The sequence below is a fragment of the Oncorhynchus masou genome, unplaced genomic scaffold, assembly GCF_036934945.1.
Source record: "Oncorhynchus masou masou isolate Uvic2021 unplaced genomic scaffold, UVic_Omas_1.1 unplaced_scaffold_8067, whole genome shotgun sequence".
Lineage (NCBI taxonomy): Eukaryota > Metazoa > Chordata > Actinopteri > Salmoniformes > Salmonidae > Oncorhynchus > Oncorhynchus masou.
Genome location: NW_027014538.1, coordinates 438 through 13,326, shown reverse-complemented (window position 1 = coordinate 13,326; position 12,889 = coordinate 438). Strand labels below are relative to the sequence as shown.

General features: G+C 49.8%; 1 protein-coding gene across 1 annotated transcript; it reads right to left on the bottom strand.

The window, feature by feature from the left end:
- Nucleotides 1–3,887: 3,887 nt before the first annotated feature.
- On the bottom strand, nucleotides 3,888–12,579 carry LOC135537520 (cytoplasmic dynein 2 heavy chain 1-like). Its single transcript, XM_064963656.1, has 4 exons — nucleotides 11,595–12,579; nucleotides 11,256–11,337; nucleotides 6,948–7,064; nucleotides 3,888–3,986 (listed from the first exon to the last, which is right to left on the bottom strand). Exons 2-4 carry the CDS (start codon nucleotides 11,331–11,333, stop codon nucleotides 3,888–3,890), a joined length of 294 nt encoding a protein of 97 aa, XP_064819728.1. The 5' UTR covers nucleotides 11,334–11,337; nucleotides 11,595–12,579.
- Nucleotides 12,580–12,889: the final 310 nt, after the last annotated feature.

The following is a 12,889-nucleotide window of genomic DNA, read 5'->3' as shown; positions in this document are numbered from 1 at the left end:
TGAATAGCACCAGGTCATCCAATGAGAAGAGTCAGTGTGTGTTTTTCTCCAGGGACAGCTCTATGCAGGCGCAGGTTCTGGAGTGGTCCAGATTCCAGTTAGGGACTGTGGTCGGTATGGGTCCTGTCTGGACTGTGTCCTGGCCAGAGATCCCTACTGCCGCCCCATAAATGATATGCTTCAGTAAGTCCCCTCTAGAATGAGATTCCCCTCTACCCTCTCCGATCCAGGGAGAGACCTGATGAGCAGAAGTTGTTGTAGACCTGTCATTGGCTCAGTCTCCCCAGGCTGTCGACTGGAAGAGGAGGATAAGAACCTCCCCTGATGTGGAACACACACCTCATGTTCTATTTGTACCCTTGTGGTGTGTGTGTGTGTGTAACAGTAATGGTAAGTGTGTATTGTGATCAATAGGCAGGTCGGCCTCTCAGCTTTGTTTCTCAGCCTGAACATGCTTACAGCCCACAGGCCATCTCCAGATAGGAAGAGTTGTGTGTGTGTGTGTGTGTTGGGGATGAGAGTGGTGATGGTGTTAAAAGCCTATTAATCCATTAGCACCATCTCTCTCTTCCTCCCTCCTTGCCCCTCGTCTCTCTCCCTCCCTCCCCATCGTCTCTTTCCCTCCCTCCTTCCCTCCTCGTCTCTCTCCCTCCCTCCTTCCCCTGTCCCCATCATCTCTCTCTCCCTCCCTCCTTCCCCCCTTCCCATCGTCTCTCTTGCCCTCCCTTCCTCCCTCCTTCCCATCTCTCTCCCTCCCTCCTTACCCCATTCCCATCTATCTCTCCCTCCCCATAAATCTCTACCTCCTTCCCCCATCGTCTCTCTCTCTCCCTCCCTCCTTCCCCCCTCTCCATCTACAATGGGGCAAAAAAGTATTTAGTCAGCCACCAATTGTGCAAGTTCTCCCACATAAAAAGATGAGGCCTGTAATTTTCATCATAGGTTCACTTCAACTATGACAGACAAAATGAGAAGAAAAAAATCCAGAAAATCACATTGTAGGATTTTTAATGAATTTATTTGCAAATTATGGTGGAAAATAAGTCTTTGGTCACCTACAAACAAGCAAGATTTCTGGCTCTTACAGACCTGTAACTTCTTCTTAAGAGTGTTTCTGTCATAATTATTATTATATGTGAAAGGTCTCAACAACTCTCTGGTTGTGTTGTTGTTGTTGACCAATGCTGTGCGGGACCTCGGGATTGTGCACTCGCTGGACCTCCCTGACAAGACCCTGCAGTTCGTCCGTGACCAGCCACTCTTGGAGGGAGCAGAAAGAACACTGACTTTACAGATAAGCTCAATCAGAAACCCACGGTTTGTGTTTCTAACGTCTGCAACAAGAAGAAACGTAACAACAGTTCACTGTGTGGCCCAACTCAGAGATGAACAGATAAGAAGTCTGGGAAACGAAAGATAATTCAGTCGGATGTTTTCAAATGAAAATATACCATTACCACTGTTTATGTCTGACGAGTAGGATAGGACTCACTCATAACGCTGGACATTTAGATACATAGCAAGACCTTGTATGAATGAAAAGCAATCAAACAAACACAACCATGTTTGTTGTGGTTAATATCTGATTTCTATGGTTAATTTCTAAACAGAGCAGATTTGGAGACTGAGATATGAAGGGAGAACAGAAGAATAGCAGAGCAGCCATGGAGGCAGTTCACGGTATTTGGGGATCTTGAAAACAAAACAGGACATGCCAACAGAATGTAATCCACCTACTGCATCACTCGCCTGCCATAGACACCAGACAAATAGGCCCTCCTCCTCTGATGGTGAAAACTCTTTCCCCCATCTTTGTTCTGTCACATTCTCCATCTCCCCTTACCCCCTCCCCTCTCTCTCATTTACTCTCACATTAACCTTGTCCTCCCCATCCATCTCTTGTTAACCATTACTCCCCTTTATCCCTCTTTCCAACCCATCTGTCCCCTCTCCTCCTCCTCCTCCCTCCCTCTTCTCTGGTCCAGGTGTCTGTTCTGTTAAAATCCAATCCCCTTTCCTTTTAAACCCATTCTTCCATTTCACTCCCCTTCTGCAATACTGCAGCACACAAACTCACTCCTCCTTCTGTGTGTGCTCTCTCCACACATACGAATAAACGCACACACACACACTCTCTCTCTTTCACCCCTCCTCCCATGTGCTCTCCACACATTCACCCCTCCTCCCATGTGCTCTCCACACACTCACCCCTCCTCCCATGTGCTCTCCACACACTCACCCCACCTCCCATGTGCTCTCCACACACTCACCCCTCCTCCCATGTGCTCTCCACACACTCACCCCTCCTCCCATGTGCTCTCCACACACTCACCCCACCTCCCATGTGCTCTCCACACACTCACCCCTCCTCCCATGTGCTCTCCACACACTCACCCCTCCTCCCATGTGCTCTCCACACACTCACCCCTCCTCCCATGCTCTCTCCACACACTCACCCCTCCTCCCATGCTCTCTCCACACACACACATGCACACCTCCCTCCCCATATACACACCATCTCTCCCCTCCTCCCCCTATCTTTTTCCATCAGAGCCTCTCCAGGGTCATTACTGAGCTGAAAGAGACACAAACACCAGCAGAGCCTGAGGTTGAACTAAAACTGACCCTCCAATCACACTGGGGTTTAACTACAACTGACCCTCCAATCACACTGGGGTTGAACTAAAACTGACCCTCCAATCACACTGGGGTTTAACTAAAACTGACCCTCCAATCACACTGGGGTTTAACTAAAACTGACCCTCCAATCACACTGGGGTTTAACTAAAACTGACCCTCCAATCACACTGGGGTTTAACTAAAACTGACCCTCCAATCACACTGGGGTTGAACTAAAACTGACCCTCCAATCACACTGGGGTTTAACTAAAACTGACCCTCCAATCACACTGGGGTTGAACTAAAACTGACCCTCCAATCACACTGGGGTTTAACTAAAACTGACCCTCCAATCACACTGGGGTTGAACTAAAACTGACCCTCCAATCACACTGTGGTTTAACTAAAACTGACCCTCCAATCACACCAGGGTTGAACTAAAACTGACCCTCCAATCACACTATTGGTTTAACCCCTAAACGACCCTCCAATCACACTGGGGTTTAACTAAAGCTGACCCTCCAATCACACTGGGGTTTAACTAAAACTGACCCTCCAATCACACTGGGGTTTAACTAAAACTGACCCTCCAATCACACTGGGGTTGAACTAAAACTGACCCTCCAATCACACTGGGGTTTAACTAAAACTGACCCTCCAATCACACTGGGGTTTAACTAAAACTGACCCTCCAATCACACTGGGGTTTAACTAAAACTGACCCTCCAATCACACTGATAAATACCACTAGAATAGTATACTGGCCAGGTCAGTCTGATGTCTGTGTGTGTGTGTCATGGCTCAGAGTTGAAGTGTGTGTATAGTATCAATAGGTCAGACCCAGGGACAGATATCACCTGATCCAGAGCCTGTCTTACAACACATACAAACACTCATTATGGAAAGAAACCAGATATCTAGAGTAAATAAAGCTTTATTATCACAATAATACATTCAAACAGACTACGATGATACTAAAGAGTAAACATTAAAACATCAACATTCAAAATGCAACGTGACACCAAAATAATCTATGCGTTTCAAAGTCAAGAACCAGCATGTGTCATTACTCATTTTATTGCAGACTATCGTCACTTAAAAATAACAAACAAACACCTGTAGTGAAGCCCGATAACCTTCCTGAGAAACATGTACCCTCTGTGCTCCTTCAGTCCAACCCCAACCCCAACCCCCTGGCCCCGGCTGTCTCACTGCTGTTTGAGGAAGAGGGCAGCTCCATTTCTGAATCCACTGGTCAGGGTTTCCTCCTAAGGCAGCGTGACGTGAGTCACCACGCTGACCCGCTCCAGAGCTGTGTACACAGGCAGGGAGATGACCTCCTCAGGACTGTAGCTGCCACTGGAACACTGCAATACAACACACAATGTTAGATCAACATCAGATCAAGTCCATGGGTCGCGTACACACAGATTTGCAGATGTTTTCGCAGGTGCAGTGAAATGCTTGTGTTTCTAGTTCCAACAGTGCAGTTATAATATCTAGTAAATAAATATATACAAAACACACAGGTCCGTTGGTGTGTGTATGTGTAGTTAAGGATGCATATTTCTGTACATTTTGTTGCTGACTAACAAACCCCCATTTTATTTTACCTTTATTTAACTAGGCGAGTCAGTTAAGAACAAATTCTTATTTTCAATGACAACCTAGGAACAGTGGGTTAACTGCCTGTTCAGGGGCAGAACGACAGATTTGTACCTTATCAGCTCGGGGATTTGAACTTGCAACCTTTCAGTTACTAGTCCAACACTCTAACCACTAGGCTACCCTGCCGCCCCATTACACTACCAAACCCCCATTAACCAGTTAACAACCTCTACATTTTGTTGCTGACTAACAAACCCCCATTAACCAGTTAACAACCTGTACATTTTGTTTCAAAGAGTAAAATGAGGTTCCCAAAAGAACATGAAGAAGACGTGACAATAGCGAGCCTGTCCTCGCAATCAACATGAAACTACTGCAATGAAGCACAGAACTGAATAGATCCATTTCAAACATTTGCCAAAATGCAATTTGCTGGAAAACTCTGTTGTAAAAAACCCACCTGATGTGTTTCATGTGACAGAGAGAAGAGAGGGAATATGTAAATACGCAACAACTAAAATGGGTTGTTCATATGACTAGAACTGGGGCCTTTGGCTTCTGGACAACAAAATAAAGTTGATAAAGAAAACGAGTAGTGCATGAGAGAAATACTGGTAAACTTTTTTGTTGTTGGGTTGTTAGTTTAGCTGTTAGCTGCTTCACGCTGTTCCGCTCCCCACTGCTCCCTGCAGCCAGGGTCTGGGAGTTGCCTAGCAATGAGTCTCTCCTCTGGCTTGCAGCTCATTGTACTATAGACAGCGAGCCATTAGTTGACATACGAAATCTACTTTCTAACTCTAGAAACTCACTGTACGTGACAATTTTCGCCAAAATAATCATTCCGGTCGACCAAGACACTGTTCCCGTTTTATTGACTGACTAGATTTGTTCAATCCCGACACCAAATGAATCCCACAAAATGATAGATATTAACCTAGAGACTGATAAACATGAATGGTCAAATGTATTTCTGGAGGCTAACCGCCTAACAGTTAACATCCCCAGTTGAGGTAAATGGTGGGCGAGGCCTCGGTAGAAGCAGTTTGAAGCCGGTCAGATGGGCCTCAGATCCCTGAGATAACTACTGTAGCAGGGTTGAATCCACATTAGACTGGCGTATCAGCCATTAGACATGATACAGGAGCAACAGAGGGAGAAGAAAGAGGGGATTATGCTGTATATCAAGGAGGGTCTGGTTAATAAAGAGACTGGTCAGATACCAGGCATCACCTTTCCTGTCTGAGCCGCTTTCCTCAGACAACTGAGGGAGAGGCCAGGAGGGAGGGAAGAAAGATGGCAGGCCTGTTCAAAGGACAAAATATATTGTTCCTTCTCTCACACAATAAGACCTTCAGGGAAATAAACAACCCTGAACAAAAATATGAAACGCAACGTGTAAAGTTTTGGTCCCATTGTTTTATGAGCTGAAATAAAAGATTCCAGAAATGTTCCATTATGAACAAAAAGCTTATTTCTCTCAAATGTTGACCACAAATTTGGTTACATCCTTGTTATTGCACATTTCTCCTTCGCCAAGACAATCCACCTGACAGGTGTGGCATATCAAGAAACTGATTAAACAGCAAGATCTTTACAGAGCTGCACCTTGCGCTGGGGACAATAAAAGGCCAATGTAAAATGTGCAATTTTGTCACAACACAATGCCACAGATGTCTAAAGTTTTGAGGGAGAGTGCAATTGGCATGCTGACTGCAGGAATGTCCACCAGAGCTGTTGCCAGAGAATTGAATGGTCATGTCTCTACCATAAGCCACCTCCAATGTTGTTTTAGAGAATTTGGCAGTATGTCTAAGACCAGCTGATTAAACTGTTTGTTTGTACAACCAAAGAATCAATAACTGTCAGAAACCATCTAAGGGAAGCTCATCTGCATTCTCATTGTCCTCACCAGGGTCATGACCTGACTGCATCAATGGGCAAATGGTCACTTTGATGGCCACTGGCACGTTGAAGAAGTGTGCTCTTTTCTATTGATGCCAATTTTAATGAAAAGGGATACCGTGATGAGATCCTGAGTCCCATTGTCGTGCCATTCATCCAACACCATCACCTCATGTCTCAGCATGATAATGCACGGCCCCATGTCGCAAGGATCTGTACATTATTCCTGGACACTGAAAATGCCCCAGTTCTTCCATGGCCTGCATACTCACCAGACATGTCACCCATTGAGCATGTTTGGGATGCTCTGGATCTACGTGTACGACAGTGTGTTCCAGTTCCCACCAATATCCAGTAACACACAGCCATTGAAGAGGAGTGGGACAACATTCCACAGGCCACAATCAACAGCCTGATCAACTCTATGTGAAGGAAATGTGTCGCGCTGTTTGAGGTAAATGGTGGTCACACCAGATACTGACTGGGCTTTTGATTCACGCCCTACTTTTTTTTGTAAGGTATTTGTGACCAACAGAAGCATATCTGTATTTCCAGTCATGTGAAATTCATCTAATGAATTTATTTAAATTGACTGATTTCCTTTTATGAACTGTAACTCAGTAAAATCGTTGAAATTGCTGCATGCTGTGTTCAGTGTAAATCAGAGGAGACGTGAACAATAAGAACTCTGTTGCCATGACAACAGCTAATCACAGAGCTGAACTCTGACCCTGACCACAGAAAGAACAGAGAGCGCTTCAATGATTCGTGTCCGTGAGTGTGTGTGTGTGTGTGTGAGTGAGTGAGTGAGTGAGTACCTGTGCTATCCAGGCCATGTAGCAGTCAGGTACAGCTGACACACTGGGGGAGTCATGTCGGTTCTCAGACAGACGAGCCCCATCAAAACTACAGCCCTCCAACTGCAGACCACCCACCTACAGACATACAGAGAGATGGGGAGAGGAGGGGGTGAGAGAGGAGAGAAAAAGAGAGAGAAAGAGACGGGGGAGAGGAGGGGGTGAGAGAGGAGAGAAAAGACAGATGGAGAGAGAGATGGGGAGAGGAGGGGTGAGAGAGGGGAGAGAAAGAGAGAGAAAGAGATGGGGAGAGGAGGGGGTGAGAGAGGAGAGAAAGAGAGAGAAAGAGATGGGGAGAGGAGGGGGTGAGAGAGGAGAGAAAAAGAGAGAGAGATAGATGGGGAGAGGAGGGGGTGAGAGAGGAGAGAAAGAGAGAGAAAGAGATGGGGAGAGGAGGGGGTGAGAGAGGAAAGAAGGAGAAAGAGATGGGGAGAGGAGGGGTGAGAGAGAGAGAAAGAGAGAGAAAGAGATGGGGAGAGGAGGGGGTGAGAGGAGAGAAAGAGAGAGAAAGAGATGGAGAGAGGAGGGGGTGAGAGAGGAGAGAAAAAGACAGATGGAGAGAGGAGGGGGTGAGAGAGGAGAGAAAGAGACAGAAAGAGATGGGGAGAGGAGGGGGTGAGAGAGGAGAGAAAGAGACAGAAAGAGATGGGGGGAGAGGAGGGGGTGAGAGAGAGAGAGAAAGAGACAGAAAGAGATGGGGAGAGGGAGGGGGTGAGAGAGGAGAGAAAGAGAGAGAAAGAGATGGGGAGAGGAGGGGGTGAGAGAGGAGAGAAAGAGAGAGAAAGAGACGGGGAGAGGAGGGGGTGAGAGAGGAGAGAAAGAGAGAGAAAGAGAGGGGGAGAGGAGGGGGTGAGAGGAGAGAAAGAGAGAGAAAGAGATGGAGAGAGGAGGGGGTGAGAGAGGAGAGAAAAAGACAGATGGAGAGAGGAGGGGGTGAGAGAGGAGAGAAAGAAAGACGGGGAGAGGAGGGGGTGAGAGAGGAGAGAAAGAGAGACGGGGAGAGGAGGGGGTGAGAGGAGAGAAAAAGAGAGAGAAGGAGATGTGGAGAGGAGGGGGTGAGAGAGGAGAGAAAAAGAGAGAGGAGACGGGGATAGGAGGGGGTGAGAGAGGAGAGAAAAAGAGAGAAGGGGACGGGGAGAGGAGGGTGAGAGAGGAGAGAAAAAGAGAGAGAAAGAGACGGGGAGAGGAGGGGGTGAGAGAGAAGAGAGAGAAGGAGACGGGGAGAGGAGGGGGTGAGAGAGAGAGAGAGAGAGGAGACAGGGAGAGGAGGGGGTGAGAGGAGAGAGAAAGAGAGAGAGAAAGAGACGGGGAGAGGAGGGGTGAGAGAGGAGAGAAAGAGAGAGGGAGACAGGGAGAGGAGGGGGTGAGAGGGAGAGAGAAAGAGAGAGAGAAAGAGACGGGGAGAGGAGGGGGTGAGAGAGGAGAGAAAGAGAGAGAGAAGGAGACAGGGAGAGAGGAGGGGGTGAGAGAGGAGGGAAAAGAGAGAGAAAGAGACGGGGAGAGGAGGGGGTGAGAGAGAGAGAGAAAAAAGAGAGAAAGAGACGGGGAGAGGAGGGGGTGAGAGAGGAGAGAAAGAGAGAGAGAAGGAGACGGGGAGAGGAGGGGGTGAGAGGAGAGAGAAAAAGAGAGAGAAGGAGACGGGGAGAGGAGGGGGTGAGAGAAAGAGAGAGAGAAGGAGACGGGGAGAGGAGGGGGTGAGAGAAAGAGAGAGAGAAGGAGACGGGGGAGAGGAGGGGGTGAGAGAAAGAGAGAAAGAGAGAGAGAAGGAGACAGGGAGAGGAGGGGGTGAGAGGAGAGAAAGAGAGAGAGAAGGAGACAGGGAGAGGAGGGGGTGAGAGAGGAGGGAAAGAGAGAGCGAAGGAGACGGGGAGAGGAGGGGTGAGAGAGGAGAGAAAAAGACAGATGGAGAGAGAGATGGGGAGACAGAAAGAGGTACATCATTAGAAGCTGAGCTGCGAATCACAGTTAACTCTAAACACAACCATTTAAGTGACATACAGCATGAAAGGGAGATGAGGGAACAAACCATGTAATGGATGGAGCAAGAAGGAAGGCCCTCTCTCCTGTGTAAGTAATGCCATGTGTGTGCGGTATGATGTCATATTAGTGACTCAGGACTTACACAGGCGTGTGTGTGTCTGTGTGTGCGTCTGTGTCTGTGTGTGTGTGTGTGTGTGTGGCTGTGTGTGCGTGACGAGCAGGGGGGGCACCTGGCGTCAGGTCAGCCAAACACATCTCATAAATCACTGTTATGTGTGTGTGTGTGTGAGATCATTGTGAAAGATGAATAGTCTTTTTTCTCAGCTGAGAATGGAGTTTCCCGTCTCCTCCCTGCAGCTGTAGCGCTCTCTGCCCACGTCTCTCTCCCTGTCTCCTTCCCTCCCTCCCTGTCTCCTTCCCTCCCTGTAGCGCCTCTCTGCCCACGTCTCTCTCCCTGTCTCCTTCCCTCCCTCCCCCTCTCTCCTTCACTCCCTCCCTCTCTCCCTGTCTCCTTCCCTCCCTGCAGCTGTAGCGCTCTCTGCCCACGTCTCTCTCCCTGTCTCCTTCCCTCCCTGCAGCTGTAGCGCTCTCTACCCACGTCTCTCACCCTGTCTCCATCCCTCCCTGTAGCGCTCTCTACCCACGTCTCTCACCCTGTCTCCATCCCTCCCTGTAGCGCTCTCTGCCCACGTCTCTCACCCTGTCTCCTTCCCTCCCTGTAGCGCTCTCTGCCCATGTCTCTCTCCCTGTCTCCTTCCCTCCCTCCCTCTCTCCCTGTCTCCTTCCCTCCCTCCCTCTCTCCCTGTCTCCTTCCCTCCCTCCCTCTCACCCTGTCTCCTTCCTCCCTGCAGCTGTAGCGCTCTCTGCCCACGTCTCTCACCCTGTCTCCTTCCCTCTCCCTGCAGCTGTAGCGCTCTCTGCCCACGCCTCTCTCCCTGTCTCCTTCCCTCCCTGCAGCTGTAGCGCTCTCTGCCCACGTCTCTCTCCCTGTCTCCCTTCCCCTCCCTGTAGCGCTCCTGCCCACGCCTCTCTCCCTGTCTCCTTCCCCTCCCTCCCTCTCTCCCTGTCTCCTTCCTCCCTGCAGCTGTAGCGCTCTCTGCCCACGTCTCTCTCCCTGTCTCCTTCCCTCCCTCCCTCCCTCCCTCCCAGTCTGTCTGTCTCCCTCCCTCCCAGTCTGTCTGTCTCCCTCCCTCCCAGTCTCCCTCCCTCCCAGTCTGTCTGTCTCTGTCTGTGTCTGTCTGTCTCTGTCTGTGTCTGTCTGTCTGTCTGTCTGTGTCTCCCTCCCTCCCAGTCTGTCAGTCTCCCTCCCTCCCAGTCTGTCTGTCTGTCTGTCTGTCTGTCTGTCTGTCTGTCTGTCTGTCTGTCTGTCTGTCTGTCTCCCTCCCTCCCTCCCTCCCTCCCTCTCCCTCCCAGTCTGTCAGTCTCCTCCCTCCCAGTCTGTCTGTCTGTCTGTCTGTCTGTCTGTCTCCCTCCCAGTCTCCCTCCCTCCCTCCCTCCCTCCCAGTCTGTCTCCCTCCTCCTCCTCCCTCCCTCCCTCCCTCCCTCCCTCCCAGTCTGTCAGTCTCCTCCCTCCCAGTCTGTCTGTCTGTCTGTCTGTCTGTCTGTCTGTCTGTCTGTCTGTCTGTCTGTCTGTCTGTCTGTCTGTCTGTCTCCTCCCTCCCTCCCTCCCAGTCTGTCTCCCTCCCTCCCAGTCTCCCCTCCCTCCCCTCCCTCCCAGTCTGTCTCCTCTCCTCCCAGTCTCCCTCCCTCCCTGTCTCCCTCTCCTCCCAGTCTCCCTCCCTCCCTCCCAGTCTGTCTCCCTCCCTCCCAGTCTCCCTCCTCCCTGTCTCCCTCCCTCCCTGTCTGCTCTCCCAGTCTCCCTCCTTCCCAGTCTGTCTCCCTCCTCCCTCCCTCCCAGTCTGTCAGTCTCCTCCCTCCCTCCCTCCCTCCCAGTCTGTCTCCTCTCCCTCCCTCCCAGTCTGTCTCCCTCCCTCCCAGTCTGTCTCCCTCCCTCCCTCCCAGTCTGTCTCCCTCCCTCCCTCCCAGTCTGTCTCCCTCCCTCCCTCCCAGTCTGTCTCCTCCCTCCCTCCTCCCAGTCTGTCTCCCTCCCTCCCTCCCAGTCTGTCTCCCTCCCTCCCAGTCTGTCTCCCTCCCTCCCTCCCCAGTCTGTCTCCCTCCCTCCTCCCAGTCTGTCTCCCTCCCTCCCTCCCAGTCTGTCCTCCCTCCTCCCAGTCTCCCTCCCTCTTTCCATGTTTCTGTCTTTCTCTATTCCCTGAGTGTTTGCAGCATCATTGGGTTGTTGTATTGTACCTTGACTTGGAGTTGAGCCTCTGTTATGGGACTCTTCCATGATGACACAAACTTCAGACTGTCCATGGAACAGCCCATAGACCTGACACAATGGACTAGGTATTAATACACACACACACACACACACACACAAGTCATATTCACGGAAACAGACTGACACACACACACACACACACACACATCATATTCACAGGAAGAGACTGACACACACACCACACACACACACACACACACACGGAAACAGACTGACACACACACACACACACACACACGTACGTCATATTCACACACACATCATATTCACAGGAAGAGACTGACACACACACTGTGGGGTGTTACCTGGCAGTCTCCTGTCGCAGGGCGTTGAGGAAGGTATCAGGGTGGAAGAGTTCAGACAGATCAACAGCATCAGACAGTAGAACCTGTCTTTCAGCACGCTCCACCCAACTCTACACACACAGAAATACAACATGAGTCTCTGTGTGAATGTGTGTATGTGGGTGTGTGTGTTTGTATTTGTGAGTGGGTGTATGTATGTGTGTATGTATGCGTGTGTGTGTGTGTGTGTGTGTGTGTGTGTGTGTGTGTGTGTGTGTGTGTGTGTGTGTGTATGTATGCGTGTGTGTGCATGTATGTGTGTATGTATGCGTGTGTGTGTGTGTGCATGTATGTTCGCCAGCAGCATACCACCCTGCATACCACTGCTGGCTTGCTTCTGAAGCTAAGCAGGGTTGGTCCTGGTCAGTTCCTGGATGGGAGACCAGATACTGCTGGAAGTGGTGTTGGAGGGCCAGTAGGAGGCCCCTTTCCTCTGGTCTAAAAAAATATCCCAATACCCCAGAGCAGTGATTGGGGACACTGCCCTGTGTAGGGTGCTGTCTTTCGGATGGGACGTTAAACGGGAGTCCTGACTCTCTGAGGGCATTAAAGATCCCATGGCACTTATCGTAAGAGTAGGGGTGTTGACCCCGGTATCCTGGCTAAATTCCCAATCTGGCCCTCAAACCATCACAGTCACCTAATAATCCCCAGTTTACAATTGGCTCGTTCATCCCCCTCCTCTCTCCTGTAACTATTCCCCAGGTCGTTGCTGCAAATGAGAACGTGTTCTCGGTCAACTTACCTGGTAAAATAACAGATAAATAAATAAAAATATGTGTGTGTGTGTGAATGTGTGTGTGGGTATGACAGTTTGTGTTATAGACACAAGCCCTCTCTGTCCAAACAGAGCCAGAGGACGGTCAGACAGACAGACAAAGGGATGGATGGAGGAAGTCAATAGGGGAGTTAAATGTGCTTCTGTCTCCTTTTATCAGAGACACAGATCAACATGAGAGATGCAGGCACCTGTGTGTGTGTGTGTGTGTGTGTGTGTGTGTGTGTGTGTGTGTGTGTGTGTAAACAGGCTGCAGTCACCAAGAGCTTTTACACTGAAGTAGCTCGCCTGCAGACCAGACATCAAAACACTCGCATCGTCCTGTTTGTATGGCAGAACACCAGGGAGAAGATTAACCGTAGATGAAAACGCTATGATTCCATTTTGTTCACCTTAACCAACTTTAGGCAGGAAAGCAGCTCTCTCATAAACGACAAAAAAAAAAAAACTGAATTTGAGGTCAGTTGAAAAACATGCT